General features: G+C 47.7%; 5 protein-coding genes across 5 annotated transcripts; 4 read left to right on the plus strand and 1 right to left on the minus strand.

The window, feature by feature from the left end:
* Positions 1-134: 134 nt before the first annotated feature.
* F4807DRAFT_94938 (prolyl-tRNA synthetase) lies at positions 135-2,910 on the plus strand. The gene is made up of 7 exons (XM_048003688.1): positions 135-340; positions 397-484; positions 543-583; positions 648-738; positions 802-884; positions 942-1,071; positions 1,121-2,910. The coding sequence occupies exons 1-7, from the start codon at positions 218-220 to the stop codon at positions 2,464-2,466; spliced, it is 1,902 nt and encodes a 633-aa protein (XP_047854001.1). The 5' UTR covers positions 135-217; the 3' UTR covers positions 2,467-2,910.
* Positions 2,911-2,971: 61 nt separating this feature from the next.
* Positions 2,972-5,121, plus strand: F4807DRAFT_94958 (yellowish-green 1-like protein). The gene is made up of 6 exons (XM_048003690.1): positions 2,972-3,085; positions 3,152-3,274; positions 3,348-3,553; positions 3,628-4,230; positions 4,337-4,543; positions 4,604-5,121. The coding sequence occupies exons 2-6, from the start codon at positions 3,170-3,172 to the stop codon at positions 4,776-4,778; spliced, it is 1,296 nt and encodes a 431-aa protein (XP_047854002.1). The 5' UTR covers positions 2,972-3,085; positions 3,152-3,169; the 3' UTR covers positions 4,779-5,121.
* Positions 5,122-7,554, plus strand: F4807DRAFT_94959 (alpha/beta-hydrolase). The gene is made up of 4 exons (XM_048003691.1): positions 5,122-6,009; positions 6,064-6,198; positions 6,291-6,546; positions 6,645-7,554. The coding sequence occupies exons 1-4, from the start codon at positions 5,464-5,466 to the stop codon at positions 7,415-7,417; spliced, it is 1,710 nt and encodes a 569-aa protein (XP_047854003.1). The 5' UTR covers positions 5,122-5,463; the 3' UTR covers positions 7,418-7,554.
* Positions 7,555-8,349: 795 nt separating this feature from the next.
* Positions 8,350-15,097, plus strand: F4807DRAFT_94952 (ankyrin repeat protein). Its single transcript, XM_048003689.1, has 9 exons — positions 8,350-9,354; positions 9,417-9,445; positions 9,496-10,045; positions 10,163-10,245; positions 10,301-10,429; positions 10,480-11,649; positions 11,797-12,515; positions 12,572-13,584; positions 13,642-15,097. The coding sequence occupies exons 1-9, from the start codon at positions 8,706-8,708 to the stop codon at positions 14,694-14,696; spliced, it is 5,397 nt and encodes a 1,798-aa protein (XP_047854004.1). The 5' UTR covers positions 8,350-8,705; the 3' UTR covers positions 14,697-15,097.
* Positions 15,098-15,137: 40 nt separating this feature from the next.
* On the minus strand, positions 15,138-16,630 carry F4807DRAFT_426866 (putative methylenetetrahydrofolate dehydrogenase). Its single transcript, XM_047998108.1, has 3 exons — positions 16,299-16,630; positions 15,507-16,239; positions 15,138-15,453 (listed from the first exon to the last, which is right to left on the minus strand). The coding sequence occupies exons 1-3, from the start codon at positions 16,499-16,501 to the stop codon at positions 15,358-15,360; spliced, it is 1,032 nt and encodes a 343-aa protein (XP_047854005.1). The 5' UTR covers positions 16,502-16,630; the 3' UTR covers positions 15,138-15,357.
* Positions 16,631-17,137: the final 507 nt, after the last annotated feature.

The raw sequence follows: 17,137 nt of genomic DNA on the forward strand, positions 1-17,137 counted from the left end.
TTACTTGAGCTTCAGAACGCTGAGATTCATGAATTTCGCTACTTAGGCTAAGTTGCGATCATATTTTCAATGTTGGCTTATCCTCGTCTGAGGAATTGATTGACATACCATTCATGGCTCTCTAAAGGATATGAAGTATACCCCCTTATTTCTAGCTACTTAGTTAAAAAGGAGGGTATCCAGATTCACAGTGTCAGTCGGGCATGCCACAGCCAAGATGATACCCCTTTCACGTATCCCGAGGAGAAGTCATGCGTCTACGTTCAGATGCTTGAACAGATGCTTGGATGTTCACAGCTCTCGGCCTTATAGTGGCCTAGTGTCGTCGACGAATAATCTGGTTCGAATCAGCACCCCATCTCAATCTTGCTAGCATTTGTGTTAATATATCTTCAGTCCGAATTCCAGGAACAGGATAACTTCACCCGCCGATCCAGATTCTGGACCCCTGGATCTCAAGGGCTCCAAGCTGCTAAGAATGAGAGTATGTAGATTCAATCTCAATGTCACCTAGTGTCTTGTTATTCTGATATAGAAACTAGCCGCTCATGATAAATTAATTCGAGCCGGCTATTTACGCCAAGTATGTTTCCAGATCAGATGTTACTCTAATTCATTCATGCTTATCCTAATTATTCGTTTCCAAGTCACATTCAGGGGTGCATCACATGCTTCCGTTAGGCCAAAGGGTTGAAGAGAAGCTGCAGAAATTAATAGATAAGTATATGATTCAACTTGGTGAGAATCACTGAACCTAGTTCTGCTCCCGGCTCTGTTGATTCTGCGCTTACATAGATAAAGGTGCATCCAAGGTATCCCTATCTTCTATTTCGCGCCAGTCCTTATGGGAAAAAACGAATCGATTAGATGGTTACGGCCAGGAGGTGAGCTAAGGATAAATGATTCGGAAAATAGGTTCATCCAACTCATAGAATTGCCAGCTATTTCGCTTCCTCGACAGGAAAAAAAGCGCCCTATTGCTTGCGCCAACTCACGAAGAAGAGATAACAACGCTTGTGTCGAATACATCTTGTTCCTACAAAGAACTTCCCTTAAAGCTTTATCAGATCGGTGAGCCACTTCAAACAGAAGGCTAGGAAAGCGTTTCTCACTTTACTAGGACGGAAATACCGTGATGAATTCCGCCCACGTGCAGGACTTCTTCGATCTAAGGAATTCCTCATGAAGGATCTCTACACTTTCGATTATTCTATCAAGTCGGCACTCTCTACTTACGAGGAAGCACGAGCTGCTTATGCCCGGCTTTTCGACGAGTTAAAACTTCCATATTTGTGCGCAGAAGCTAGCTCTGGTGATATCGGAGGGGATAAAAGCCACGAATATCACCTCCCTTCCTCGACTGGGGAGGACTTCGTAATCAACTGTGATAGCTGTGACTACGTAGCCAACGAGGAGGTTGCTTCCGCACGACTTGGTCCCCCAGATAGCAACTCCGAGGGCGGCTTGGATAATGATTGGAGCGCCGTCAGCGTTTGGCGAGGTGTTTCCAAAGATAGGGAAACTCTCGTCAACGTCTGGTATCCTGCTTCCTTCGAGAACAGTGATATAAATACACACGCCATTAAAGCAGTCTTTCCCGAATTGGACTCGAGTCTTGATAACTCAGTTCCATTTTGGTCTTCTACGCCTCCTAATCTAACTAAGCCTCGAGGAGACTTACGAATCATGAACATCGTGGACTATCGGCTTGGACCCCTTTTTATTGATACATTCCAGGCTAGACTTACGAGCTCTTCTCCGGGACCAATACTACCTGAAGATAGCGATATTAACCTTTCAGCTGTCACTAATGATTTCGTTACCTCATCGGAAAATGAGAGTCTTCTTAACGTTATTCGTATTCGCGATGGCGATAGCTGTCCCCGCTGTGACTCTGGAAAACTCAAGGTCCAAAAGGCAGTTGAACTCGGGCATACATTCTATCTTGGTACAAAATACTCAGAGGCACTTAATGCCACTGTTGTGGTACCTTCGCATTTGGTTGAAGGTGAAGGCACAGCTGCCAAGCCAACTAAATCCGGGGCCCAGGTGCAAGTGTTTTATCAGATGGGATGTCATGGTATAGGGGTATCTCGCATGTTAGCTGCCATCGCAGACCATCTGGCCGACGAAAAGGGGCTCAACTGGCCGCGCGCCATTGCACCTTTCGAAGTGCTGCTCATTCCAACAGCAAATTCGGAGGAAGATAACATTCTCGTATCCCGACACCTGACAGATTCACAGAACCACCAACCTTTCGATCTAATGTTCGATGACCGCGAAGCAAGCTTGCCATGGAAGCTTAACGACGCTGACCTGATAGGATACCCGGTTATTGTAATATTGGGTAGGAAATGGACATCGGAGCGACGCGCCGAAGTTCAGTGCAGGAGACTGGGAAGTAAAGAATTTGTGCCACTGGAAGATCTCCGTGCGCATATCAACAAACTTCTTTCCCAACTCTAGAAAGACCCTGTATAATGCAAGGAACTTCGAGGATTTCCATACCGACTCGGCAAGGGGGTTATTTGTCTTGGCTAAGGGATCGAGAGACAATTAACCACGGGGACCTGTATGATTAAAATGCCTGTACGTAACATCTATCGCGACTCGTCACACGCCGTCTCAAATCTGCCCTTGTCTCGGCGCTCAATAGAGGACGAATTCCGAGTTCGCTTTCCGCGTCGAGCCCACTTCAAACTGGTATATATGTCAACGACGTGATTATAACAAAAGCTAGTTACTTCGTCATCCGAACAGTGATCATCAGAATCGTCAATCCATCAGCTATTCTTTTGTACCGTGAGACTTACAGATTCTAATTCTACGTAAGTGATATGGCTTGCATGAGATCTGCAGTCGCTCTCCAAAGATGACCGGCTCCGACGAGAACAAATACTTATTCCCTACGTCTGATTCTTATGTATCCCGTTTAATCCGGAACTGACAAAGCACCTGTCAGACAAGCTTACGAAACCCCGAAACGCGAAGACGCGGGCATCCCCACACCTCCTTCCGAACCGTCTGATTCGATAGTTCTCATGAGAGATCCTTCAGCGAACAATAAAGACTCTGCTCAATAATCGTGGCTTTGACCCTGCGTCTGCTAGTTTTGTAGATTGGTCTTGACTCTGACCGTCGAACTTGATAGATACGAGCATCATTCGTCATGGCTGCGCCGGGGAACAAATTCTTCATCCAGGAGAAGCTAAAGCTGACGGCGCCTCACCACGAGAGCTTCAAGGTGCTGTGGGAGACGAAATGGAAGATCCCGGTACCGCCGCCCAGCTTATCCCAGACATCCTCGTTAACGAGGGACCTCGGACTAACTAACCGGTATTACGTAGTGCGAGATGGGCATCTACCCATTCATGTACGGCGCCACCGTCGACTTCCAACCCGTCGTCGAGACCATCGTCGCCAAGGGGCTAAAGCGGCCCTACGACTGGGACGAGTACGCGCAGTGCTTCTTCCCGAAGGCGGAGGAGCTCGTGGCCCGCGCCCGAGACGCTGAGGACGAAGGTGACAAGGAGAAGGCGTCGGAGTTGTACTTGTAAGCGGCGCCCAACCACGTAAGCTACCCTTGACTAGGGGCGATGGAAATTGAACAAGTCTTTTACTACATAGGCGCGGATCGGCCCTCTACCGCATCGCGCGGTTCCCCGCCCCGCGCTCCGAGAAGCAGGTATACGCGTGGGGAAAGGGCAAGGAGGCCGCGATCAAGGGGCTCGGCCTGGAACGGTACCCCACGGCCGCCGTCGAGATTCCGCATGTGCACGCCGCGAACGGCGACGGGCCGACGCTGCCCGGCTTCTACCATTTACCCGCCTCGGCGTCGAGTTCGAGCAAAGTGCCGCTGGTTATCATATTCACAGGTTTAGATGGGTACCGCACGGAGCTCGCGGTGTGGAAGAACGGCTGGGCGCAGCTGGGCTGCGCGACGCTGGTCGTGGAGATACCCGGCACCGGCGACAACCCCGGGGCGGCCGGCGACCCGGAGAGCCCGGATAGGGTGTGGAGTAGCTTGTTCGAGTGGGTGGCGGCGCAGGAGGAGATCGACCAGGGCCGCGTTGTGAATTGGGGGTTTAGCACCGGGGGTTACTACTCCATACGCGTCGCGCATACGCATGCTGACAAGCTGAAGGGCGTGGTGGCGCTGGGGGGTGGCGTGCATCATATGTTTGATCCGGAGTGGTTGGACGCGGTGGATGATTTGGAGTATCCTTTTGAGTGAGTTTTCAACATTTCCCTTGTTTGATAACCGGGTTTGAAATCGGGTGTCGGAGGGGTGATGGGGAAGATCGGAAAGCATCTGCTAATGGTGGTGTTCGGGAAGCCTAGCTCACACGCTCTGTCATAAATTCGGATACGCGGATTTCGAACAGTTCAAGAAAGAGGCGCAGGACAAGTTCTCCCTGCTGAGTACCGGTTTATTGGATAAGCCGTGTACGCGTCTCCTGCTCGTAAATGGTACCGAAGACGAGATCTTCCCGATTGACGATTGTTACCTGTGCCTGCTACACGGCGGGCCTAAAGAAGCTCGGTGAGTTTACCGTAACTCCCTCTTGCTCATGCGAGAGACTGGTCTAATTCCTTGCTCTAGTTTTGTTCCGGGGACTAAACACATGGGAGAGCCCGAATCCTTCTCCATTATTCTTAAGTGGGTTTTCAAGCTGTTAGATATCGAGGGAGATATCGGGCGGTTTCTATCAACTATCCCGTTCAAACCGAAATATGAGATATCAAGTTATAGGCAGCTTGATACGCTCAACTGGTAGTATGGCTCTTTTCGGGATTAGCCGACATGGATGTTATATGAAAACGAATTTACTCTTATCAGATAATTCTTTGATAGCGAATTATGAAATGAGAGGAATTGTATGAAGGGTAATACCGTTTCGCGAATTGTACGTGAATATTGTTATTGGGACTTAGATTTCATTGAAAAATTTAAGGCCTATCCCTTTGGTTCGCTCACCTTTTCTCGGTATAGAATAAATTCTCACCGAAAGCCTCGGATCCGGACGGGTTGGCTCACCGTAGTGATCGACGCGGGGCGGACTTGGGGTAGTGGATAGAATACGATAAGGCAATAGCTATCTCGTTGCATATAGGTAGGTACCCAGTCGAATGTATGTCGACATCGCTATTGATGTGACCTTCCTTGATAGTGTAGTACAGGGTTCCTAAGCAGAAAACGGGCAAGCCTGAATACTATAAAGCTATTCCATTACAGGAGCTTTAGTGATAAACACTATTGTCATATCAACAGATTGTTTACCCCGCCGTCCGCAAGGGTAATGAGATCCGAAGAGGACTCAAACTCCTCTAGTCGTCGGAAGCCGACAGTAAGAGGGACTTGGCGTTTATATAATTAGGGTCATAGCCGGTTGCGGATTATTTCCAGGTCCATCCTGTGGCACTCAGTGGTTGGGTCTATTGAACTAACCAGGTACCTTACCAATGGCAATTTTCAAGCTAATAGTGAGCCTGGTGGCGGCAGCTATAGGCTCAACAACTGCACTCACGAGGGCCGACCCGGTGGTATCAGTGAAGAATGGTAGTTATGAGGGTCTCTATCTCCCCGCCTTCGACCAGGACATCTTCCTCGGCATACCATACGCTCAAGATACCGGTGGTGCAAACCGATTCCGTGTCCCGCAATCCCTGGACGAAACTTGGAACGGCACGCGGGAGGCTAAGACCTACGGCCCTGGATGTCCTGACTATTATCTATCGGCCGAGGTGTTACATGGCATGAGTGAAAATTGTCTCAGCATCAATATCGTGCGGCCAGCTGGAATCAGCCAGAACGGCAACGGGACTACACTCCTGCCTGTTATGTTTTGGATCCATGGAGGAGCATATCAGTATGGTGGTAGCGCAGAACCTGAGTATAATCTCACCTATCTGGTCCAGAAGTCGGTAGATATCGGCTTGCCCATCATAGGAGCTAGCATAAACTACAGAAAAGGAGGCTTTGGGAACATGTATTCGATCGAAATCCAGGTAAGAGGTAGTGGCTTTCTCTACTTCTTCAAATAAGCTAACAAGGGGGCCTAGGGTTCTGGAAATACAAACTTGGCGCTGCGAGATATGCGTAAGGCTTTGGCCTGGGTACAGGAGAACATTGAGAACTTCGGGGGTAATGCTTCATCCGTGACGATCTGGGGGCAATCAGCCGGATCATTCGCCGTTGTATGTTTGAGTTAAGTTCCTAGGAAATTGCCTAGATGCGGGAATGAAGTCTGGCAGATCACAGCTGAAGCTAATTTAGTCCATCTCAACAGGGCCAACTTGTAATGAGCTACGGCGGGCGGACAGATGGCCTCTTTCATCGATCTATCCAGGAGAGCGGCAGTGCGACAACAGCTTGGTGTAACGGGTCGGATTGGTACCAACCCATTTACAACAAGATCGTTGATCAAGTCAACTGTAGCTCGGTACCGGACACATTAGAATGTTTGCGGACCATCGACTATGATACCCTTTACCCCTTTTTAAACTCATCGGCTACTCCCGGTCCGGGCTATTACCCTACTGTTGGTAAGTGTTATTTAATCTCCCTCGTTCATTGATTCGATTCAAAACGTAGCATATAAGAAGTATATTAAAAGCGAAGAGAAATTGCTAACCATCATTAGATGGTGATATATTACCAAACTACCCGTCGGAGCTCCTCCATGCTGGACGCTTCGCACATATCCCGCACCTCTACGGGACAGTATCCGACGAGGGTACTGATAATGCGCCGCTGGGCATCAATACAGACACGGAATTGCAGACCTTTCTTTTGGACGGCGTGGGTTTTGACTTTCCTGTTGGGACCGTTGACCGCATCCTAGAATTATACCCCGATGACCCGGCGCAAGGTGTTCCCGTGAATACGGGCGAAGAACGGTTCGCTGATAAAGGGTGGCAGTATAAACGTGTTGCAGCCATTGTCGGGGACATCTTCTACCATGGGCCGCGACGGTTTGATGCGAGGCACTACGTCAAGTATTCGCCGACATACACATATCGATTTAACACTCGGCCCTGGGAGAGCACATCCTCCAACACCACGGAAGCAGATAATTCTACTAGCATCGGCGGCGGAGAGCTTGCGCCGGCGTATAAAGGCGTCGAGCACTTTAGTGAAGTAGCCTTCGTTTTCGCCAATCCAACGACGGTAGGGCCATGGCCTGAGTACCGCCACCTGAGCGACCAACTTAGTAGCCAGTGGATACGGTTTGCCCATACCGGAGACCCAAATGGTCCTGGACTACCACACTGGCCGCAATATGACGAAGCGGAAAACGGCGTTAATCTGGTCCTGCAAACGGAGGCGCAAGGCGGGTCGTACGTTGAGGACGACACATATCGGTTAGCAGGGCGCGAGTACTTGACGCAATGGTCGAGGAGGCGGCATGTATAAACCGTTAAACAAATGTTCACGAGTAGTAATAGTTTATCCTAACAGTTGGTACGGAGTCAATGCACCACTTACCTGCTGAGATGAGACTTCGACAATTTAAATTTTTGCCTTGAACAAGACAATATTCAGAAACCTGAGAGCTGTATTTGACTTTCCTGGGTATCCTGAGTTTTCTCTTCAATCTGCTTCATGTAAGTCTCCGAAATGAGACCTATTATTCGTGAATGAAATGTAAATCACCCATAACTGGGCTATTTGAATACGAAATCATCTGTTAGCATCTGCAATGCTGAGCTTTAATCTTATGCTTCATGTGATACGTGCATTGGGTCAGATTTCGATTGGGAATCTTTCCAATGAGATGAATAAGAGATGAAAAAAAAGAGGATATGCATATGCGAGTGTTGTTTAACTACCTACATAGGTAAAGATATAATGACCTTCTTGAACCTATCAATGGAGCTGTTACACAAGCCCAACGCGAGATATGCTCGGTTGCTGCGAGTTGACGTAAAGCGAAGGCAGCAGAGTCCTCATCAGAATCAATTGACTACCTACATACATGTAGGTAAGTAGGTACCTTACGTATAGGCATACACTAGCAAACCTGTTAAAATAGTACTTACCTAGGTAAGTATAAGTAGGTATTGACTCATTGATGTTGAGACGGTTATTGCGATGGAGGTTGAGCCATTGAACCGGTGAAAGGTTTACCTGGATGAGCAGGATGAGTCAAAGTCACTAAGAAAGTCTAGACAATTTAGGTGGGGTCCGCCTATCACAGCCTGCTCAGCTGGGAGCACCAAGTCATAGGACTTCGCGACTGCCACAGCCCACTATAACCCCCTCTTGACTTTCCCTTCAACTTTTCAAACCCTTCAAAGATCCTTGCTTTCCCAGGCACCAGTCGCGCTAGAGACCTTCAGCCTTTCAGTAGCGCGGGTTTAACCGAGGGCAGTTGCGAATGGTCTCTTGCCAACATGGCGCTCAACCTGCCTATATCGAGATCCACACTTACCTCCTATATTAGTGTACCTAGGTACTAATATAAAGCATCTATCTTCTCCAGCTTCATTCTATCAAGTGTGGTTTTTCTCTCATGCATGCCTTGACTCAACTGATTTGACGTCTCATATTATTATCTTCCTGTTTTCCGTCTCACCAAAATTCCTTGTACCCATTTGATACGGTTCTCCTTAACTACCTACCTGGTACTTGACTTATCCCTTTAACTCGTTTGCAAAATACTCTCGATTATTTCTATCAAGTTCAGCTTGAGTTAAGCAAAATGACCGTCGCAGACCTTCCCAGGCTGCCCGTGGCACATGACGAGTTAATAAACTACATCGCTCACCTTCCCAAGATTCCAATGAGCGAGTTGATGGATCCTTATCGCAAATATGAAGCCCAACTACGTGAGATGTACGCTCAGCAACGCAACAATCCCGTCTTAGATGACCCCTATATCAACGTCCTACCCCTTTTCACTAAGGATACCCCAAATATCAGGACTCGTGCTCGTAACCTCGAAGCAGAATCGCCCAGTGAAAAGGAGAAGTACATCATGTCTCTTCCCGATGATAAACGGCGCCCGAACGACTCGCCCGCCGTCGTTTCTTCTCTCAAGCAGTTTCGTCACAACTTCGGCGTCTTCTCCGAAACATCGCTTGTTGAAATGGACTGGAGTAATGTTGTGGCTGCTGGTTCATCCGTCGTCAACTGTCTTCTACCCGTTCCTGATCAATACAAGAAGTCCAAGAGGGCTCTTCGCAATTACTACCACGAAAAGTTTAGTCCGGCTTCCGACGTTGACTTATTCTTGTACGGTCTCAACGAAGAGCAGGCCATTGAAAAGATCAAAGAAATTGAAGCTCGGATTCGTGATGCGATCCTATCAGAAGTAACAGTGGTCCGAACAAAGAATGCCATCACGATTTGTAAGTTTACATTATCCTAATCCTTCTGAAGGCTACCGCTTAACGTGGTTACAAATATCCAGGCAGCCAATATCCCACTCGTCATGTTCAGGTATAGACCACTGAATACTATTCTTCGTCTTTGCTATTAATTCATTTTAGATTGTTCTCCGAGTTTATAAATCAGTCTCTGAAATCTTAACTGGATTCGATATTGATTGTTCTGGTGCTGCTTATGATGGAAATCAAGTCTACTGCACTCCGCGAGCATTGGCTTCCTATATCACCCAGATCAATCCCATTGATCTTACTCGAAGGAGTCCTTCGTATGAGAATCGTCTTTCGAAGTATAGTCACCGCAACTTCGAAGTTTATTGGCCGGAACTTGATCGATCTCGCATTGATCCTACCATCTTCGAACGTAGCTTCCACAGGACTCTTGGACTTGCTCGCTTGCTCGTCCTTGAACGTCTTCCCACTACGAATGCTAGAGATGAATATCTCAAGAAGCGACGACAGGAACGTGGGAGGCCAGAAGCGGGCAACCGTTTTCAGTATCGCCTCCACGGAAATATCAAAGACATCCATGAGGATGAAGTGGCAGATTGGGTCGACGAGAGCGAAGTCTCGAACTACCATACCTTCAGTGTTCCCTATGGTGAAAAGTTTCACGCGAAGAAAATCGAAAAGCTTTGCTATACGAAAGACTTGCGTGAGTGAAAGCCTTTTCATAGCCATACTTCTATCATTAGTTTCTTCTTCATATTCCTAAGACCGAATTTCTCTTCGATGTCAGCCTTCGATCCGTTTATTACCTAACCAAAATTAGTTTTGAATGCCGAATGGAACCAACCTAAGGAGAGGGAAGTCTACTTACACAGACACCCTGCTTTCTTCGGACGAGTCGATGATGTAAGTAACGGTATCATTTATTTTGCTAGTCTAGCATGATCCTAACATTTTCAAGGTCATCGGTGATTGCTGTGGCACCTGCCCAAAGCCACAAACCCCCGAAGAGATCGAAATAGCTGAGAAAGAGAGTGAGATCTATGTATCAGGGAAAGTTTCCTTTCGCATTGATGACCCGGGAAGACAGGCAAGTATTTTCTATTACGAAACATCTTCATAATGCTAATAGGTTTATAGCAAATTGGTTCGTTCAATCCTCTCACAAATGATGACTGGACTGAGATGGCATACGTTGGGAACACTGCTCGCCTCTGTCAGGCCATCGTCGACGGCGATGTCGAGCATGTCGAAGATTGGCTTTCGCAGGAAGGTGCAGATCCTAACACGAGGGATTATACGGGCAGAACCCCTCTGCATCTCGCCGTCATCAGCTCGACATCTCAGGTCGTCCAGCGCCTAATTGATCACGATGCACGCCTTGTTGCTCGCCTAGCCGATGGCAGAACTGCACTTCACTTGGCTGCAGCACTCGGTGATATCGATATGGTCATGCATCTGCTTGAGAGAAGTAATTTGAATGAGGAAGAGGAAGAAGAGAGACAGGACCAGCGCCGCAAAGCTCGGTTCACGGCAGACAAAAGTAGTCAAGTCGACAAACCTGACAAGCCCCCTACTTCTCAGTCCCCCGATGAATCTGATGGCGAAGATTCGGAAGCAGACCTCCTTAGCGATGCTTCGTCCGCGGATGGCAATGATGCGATATCTATTGCTACTGGGTCGTTTGTCAAAGTCGGCAAGGACGGTGAAACCGAGGAGAAGGAGGCGGCGATCCTCGATGAGGATCCAAGCGAGCCGGACTTTTATCAAGTCGACGCTGTTGCGTGGGATTCTAAATGCAGCGCTCTTCACTATGCTATCATTGGTGGCCACTGCGACATTGTCGAGCTCCTTTGTCAAGAGTATGGTGCTGATGTGCTATCACCTGTTAAGATCGGCGATGGATCATATTCTAGCCCTAATATGGCGATCTTGACAATGGTCTTGGCCCTTGCTCTCCCTGTCGAGAAAGCCCTGCCCATGGTGGAGACATTACTGAGCTTAGGCGCTACTTCTTCGCAGGCTGACACGAAAGGCGTGACTGCGTTTCACCAATACATTCGAAGTGGTCCATCCAAGCTTGTTGAGTGTCTATGGGATAAGGACAAAATCGGTCTCCAGGCAGCTCTTAATCATGTATCCGTCACTGGTTCATGCTACAATGGCAATGCTACAACCCCGTTGTCGACGGCCATCGACAGAGGCGATCCAATACTCATCCACAAGCTACTTGAGGCGGGAGCGAAGCCCCAGATTGATTTTGACTCATGGTTAAAGGGCGCCAAGTTCACATTCGAAAATGAGCTCCGCGTAAGTTCACCCCTAGGGCTTTTCCGTCGTTTACATCCAACCTCTGAAATGACATATCGCTTTTATGCCATAGACCAACTTCTCTTCATATGACCCTAACATCCCTTCCCCCACTGTGCAATCATTGGGCTTATCTGAAACATCTAGGACTACGAGAACAACGTCATACGCTACAAAGACGCTACCGAGCAGCCTTTGATAGTAGCTATAAAGTCATCGCATCCTTCCATTGCTATCGAATTGTTGGAGAAAGGAGCCGACCCCAACACACTGACCCGGGCGAGCCACAATATCATTCGAAACGACTGGTCTCGAAGATATCATAAGGGCCGGTCTGCCCTTGACGTCGTCCATGACTTGCTCAAAGAATACCGCGAATTTAAGGATGATTTGACCGGAACACCCCGACCCTGGCGGAAGCCAGGGTTCTATGCTCCTAAGAAGGGCACTTATCTAGAATGTCCAGTGGAGCCCATTGGGACGACAGAATTCCTATCAAACTTCGCTGAGGGTACTTACGAACACTGGCTTGTTTCCACTGATATCGTGGAACAGATAGGCGGTTACAAAAAGCAGTTGGAAAGGTTTGAGAAAGAGCGAGCTGAGTCCATCGGTGAGGGAGAACTGACAGAGAAGGTCGAAGCCACCCAAGACCTCATCTCGCAACTTGAAAGAGTGCTAGAAACTCTCGTATCTCAAGGCGGGAAAACTTTTAAGGAACAGTACCCTAGTATACCAGAGCCTCCTTTTGATATTAATGCGAAAGACTCGTCCGAAAACCGCTCTTTATCGCCATACACCCTCGAATTCAAATTTACTAATGTCACAGACGTCACCGATGCACGAAAGGATGCGTACATTAAGCTGTAAGTGTATCTCAATGTCTCATATTCTCCTCATTGCATTGCTAAAGATTTGAAAGCTTTGAAGCGGCATGGATAGGCGACCTCGAGGTGATCAAATCACTCACCCTAGCTTCATGGGATGCAGACGGACAAGAATCACCTCTTAAGGTGGCGGTCTCCGACATAAAAGGCAATAACCCATTCTCACTTGCATTTCTCCGCGGTCACTATGAGGTATCGAAAGCAATTTTGGAGATTGCGCAAGCCCAGTGGGCACCAAAGTCAGGTCAGACAACACGCTTCACAATGAAGAAGGACGACTATGACGATGGGGAATATTGTTCCGGCGGGGATGAGCCTGATGATGGTGATGAAATTGGAGTATACAAGAAGGTCATTAATGACCAACTCACAATCGATAATATCGGCCAAGTCTCTACGCAAGTTAAGAGCCAAGTTCTTGCCAGTGCGCTCCTGGATTGGATGGTACCAACGTTCGTGGTTCGTGATGGCTCACTCGAAGCAAGGCAGAAAGAGAGTCTTCTCCAATTTGTCATATCCGAAAATGACATTAAAGGGTTCGACTTCTTGATCAATTTGCATATTCACTTCGCTCGAGAAGAGCCTATCGAGGATGGCGAAGACGAGTCGAGTAGATTTTATACGCTTCCTCAGCTCTACTTCGATCACGCTCTGAAGCTTGGCCGCACAGAGATGCTCGCTAGTGTTATTCGGCAAGTCGGTGCTGGAATTCCCATCGAAGACTTGGTGAAGAAGAGTGGCACGAAACTTAACTTGAAACCTCGCTACTATCAGGGATTGAGCGTCTATGGAAAGAAAAGGGCAGATTGGGCCAAGGCCGGCCGTAATCTCGTAGTCAAAACTACCGGAAGCAAGATCCCACCATTGCTCTCGGCTGCTCTCCAAGGCTCTTTGGAATCTATTGAATGGTTTATTAGCGACATACCAATGCGGCACTATGCGGAATTTGGAAAATCTAAGGTCGCTCAGGAGGATATTCGCTTGAAACACCTGACCGAGGCGTCTGGTGGATTTGACCAAGCGATTTCTAAATGGCTTGGTGTCCAAAGTATGAATTATTGTTTTTTTCTATTAATCTATCTCATCTTTTGCTAACCATTACCAGATGATCTTGCCATCCACTGCGCAGTGATGGGACCAAGGGGAGAGAAGACTAACAAACTCATCGAATACCTTATCAAGGTTTGCCCGTCGTCTTTTGAAGCAAAGTCAGATGAAGGATACACCCCTCTATATCTAGCTTGCTTGCTCGGAAGGGTTGAGTTTGCAAAGATACTTATCAATGCGGGAGCCGACCAATCCGTGAAGGATAAGGAACTCAACAATGTCATCCACGCTGCCTTAACGAATAATCCCAAGGTTGAGCAACTTCAACAGCTTTTGAATCTTCTAGACAAGGATCTAAGGTCTCATATGTTTGTCCAACGAAATAATCTGACCCGCGGCGGTGATGCTCCTCTCCACTTTTGGCTCAAGGAAGCCAATCCGCTCCGACACACTTGGAAGTACGTCCAAGGCAACAGCGACTCTCACCTCGAGCTTCAGGACGAGAACACTGCAAATCTCAAGATTCTTCAAGTCCTCCTAGAGCTCTCCGGTGGTGCAGAGCTCGAGATGCTCAACGGCGCTGGTGATACAATTCTCCACACCGCAGTACTCCGTCATCTTCCGGCACACATCCGGGTGCTTCTCGCTCGAAATACCAATCTACTTTATCACGAGAACGCAGTTGGCCGAACTCCTAGCGAAGTAGCCTACGATATTTTCATTAGCGCAAAGGTAGAGGAGCTAGAGCCCGTCGCGGTTGATGTTCATTACGGGAATGAGAACATCAAGATTGCGCTAAAAAAGAAGTGTGCCTCTAAGGATAAAGAACCCAAAGACTCGATTGGAAAGTGTCGCAAAGAGCGCACTTGGCGAATTATCGAGGAACAGCTCGGAAAGGTCGAGGGCAAGCGCCGACTAGTCAGCCTGAACGAGGCAAACGACGTGGCGAAGCGGCTAGGCGAGAGCTACTCCTGGCAGCGATACTTCCAGAAGCGCACAGCAGTCGATGAGGAGCAAGAGGAGGAGCAGCGAGAAAAGGAGGAGGTTAAGGAGGTCGACTTCGTCACGACTGAGTATAAGACCTGCCGTAGCACGGCGTGGAAGGATGACTAGGACAAGGACGGACAGCGTGGCTGGTTTCCCAACGGACCTCCACTATTATTGTGAGAGATGTTATGTGTGATTTTATAAGGGGCGCTGTGAATTGTGGAGGTTGCCCTAGAAATACCAAGAAGGAATCGTCGGAGCAACTAAATGGGGAGATCCAGATGAATAATGATCTTACGCTTTCTCAAGAGGTATAGTTGACTTTAGATATTTGCTGAGAGGGAATCAAGTAGCTAAGCTATGAAATTCAAGCTGATAACTACTTAGAGATGTATCGATCCAGATTCCAAATCCCTCTTATTGTATCGCAATCGCTTTTGACCATTCTTGGAATAACGCGACTTGTGGGCACGCTATACACAAACCGGTATTCTACATAAATTTCCTTGAGCTACTTATCACTCACCTACCTAGTTCGACTATGCACTTTTTCTAAATTATGAAGTTCGTCGTTTTGATGATGTATTTATTGGACAAGGTATAGTATCCTTGCTGTAATACCACAGAACCATAATGCCTCGAAGGGCAGGTCTAAATATATTTAAAACTTTTCAATAACCATGTCTAACGCCAGAAACCCAATGTGCTCTACCTTTATTCGTGTAAATAGGCCTGATGATCCTAGTGTTCAAGGTACGTAGATGGGGATGAAATTTCGTTTCCTAAATTAGATATCGTGCACGAATGCCTCGCTCTTAGCTTTTAGTGTAGACTCGTCGGCTGAGCCGTCTTGGTTGGTGGAGGGACGATTTGCAATCAGACGCTAGATTTATATAGTTAGCGTACGCCGAACATTCGTTCCTGGCTTCAACATACCACCAAGTTCCTCAGTAAAACAGCGATCGTGACCTTTCCAACCGAAGGAACATAAATTGATGCCTTCTCCTTGACAGCCGGGCCGTCAAAGTTCCTATAGGAAGAAAAGTTGATGCAGACAGTGCCATCACGGATGAGCTCCGTTGGCACTTTGAAGCTCTCTACGGGGACGCCACCAATAATAACGTCGCTAATAGGTATGCATTGCTCCAAGGTCCACCCTTCCTTCTCCTGGACTTGATGCCGCGGCTGCTTGATACCCTGGCCACGGGTAAAGAGCTGGACTCCCGTCAAGTCGACGGAATACACGGTAGCACCATCATTGGCGAGAAGAGCAGCCAACGGCCTACCGTTGACCTCCGAGCGGTTGATAACCGTGATAGTCCTCCCGAAGAGCCGGTTTCCGTAGGGCAGGATGGAATTGTAGATTTGAAGGTATTCTAGGATCTTGACCACGGCCAGCGGAGTGCAAGGGAGAATGGACTTCTTCAAGTTTTGAGGTGGATCGAGGAAGCGGATATTATAATACATGTTGTAAATGTGTTTATGGCAAAGCCCTTCGACATCCTTGGAGAGCGATACAGTCTCCTGGACGTACCGGTCATGGGCAGGATTGCCGGGGAAGATGGGGTAGTAGACAATGATGCCATCAACCTTGTCGTCTTCATTGGCATTTACGATCTCTTCTTCCAGTCTATCCTTGTCTACTTGGCGCAAGTCGAAAGTGAAGCCACTAATCTACTGTGTAAGTGGACAATGTCTGTCTTGCACTTAGGATTACGAAATTCTTACTTTTCTTCACAGGTCTTCTTAGACCATTCAGCATACTTGACGGCTGCAGGATCATCGTTCGCTAGGAATGCAACGAGAGTTGGTTGAGTCTCGGGACTTTTTTGGATGGATTTCAATGTATCCTTCACTTCAGCAAGGAGGCCTTTAGCAATGGTGTCTGCTAATATGACCTTGCAGGTCTTCGGTACGTCTTGAGAAGACATTTTTCGACGAAGATTTAACTGAGTTAAGACAATCAGTGAGTTGCCTACAAAGAGCAAGATTTGGGATTATCATATGAAAAGAGGCATCAATATCTGAATATCAATAAAATAAAATAAAATAAAAATGCAAGGCGCGAGTGAATTTTAAACGTACCTGCCCCTCTACAATTGCCCCGCGATTGCGATAAAAACGACGCGGTAGCGGCAATGACAGCGTGTGTAAGCTAACGTAAGCTGTGTAACGAGGAAAAGAGTTTTTCACTCCACAACCACGACGATGTTGCAATTGAAATTGTGAAGGAAACCCGTGATAAATCCGATCAATAATTGGACACCTAGGAGAAGAGAATGGGAAATGAGCGACTAAACGTAAGTTGGTGAATCTCATCTCCATACATCCCACGTCGCTAACGACTTTTGAGCTCAAGTATTTTTTTTCGTCTTTTTTTCCCTCTGCTCTTTACCAAAACCCCACTACGCAGCTACGCTAGTGGGAACAATTCGCGAAATCCCCTGTCAATTGCCTGGCAAAAATTGACTGCCCCTCTTACTGCTTCTGGAACAGCACCAAATCGGCAAGTGATTTAGCACGGATCATTATGTAACCGCGGGGCATTTCGTCATTTGGGGAAAGTA

Source organism: Annulohypoxylon truncatum, assembly GCF_022578515.1.
Source record: "Annulohypoxylon truncatum strain CBS 140777 unplaced genomic scaffold F4807scaffold_17, whole genome shotgun sequence".
NCBI lineage: Eukaryota > Fungi > Ascomycota > Sordariomycetes > Xylariales > Hypoxylaceae > Annulohypoxylon > Annulohypoxylon truncatum.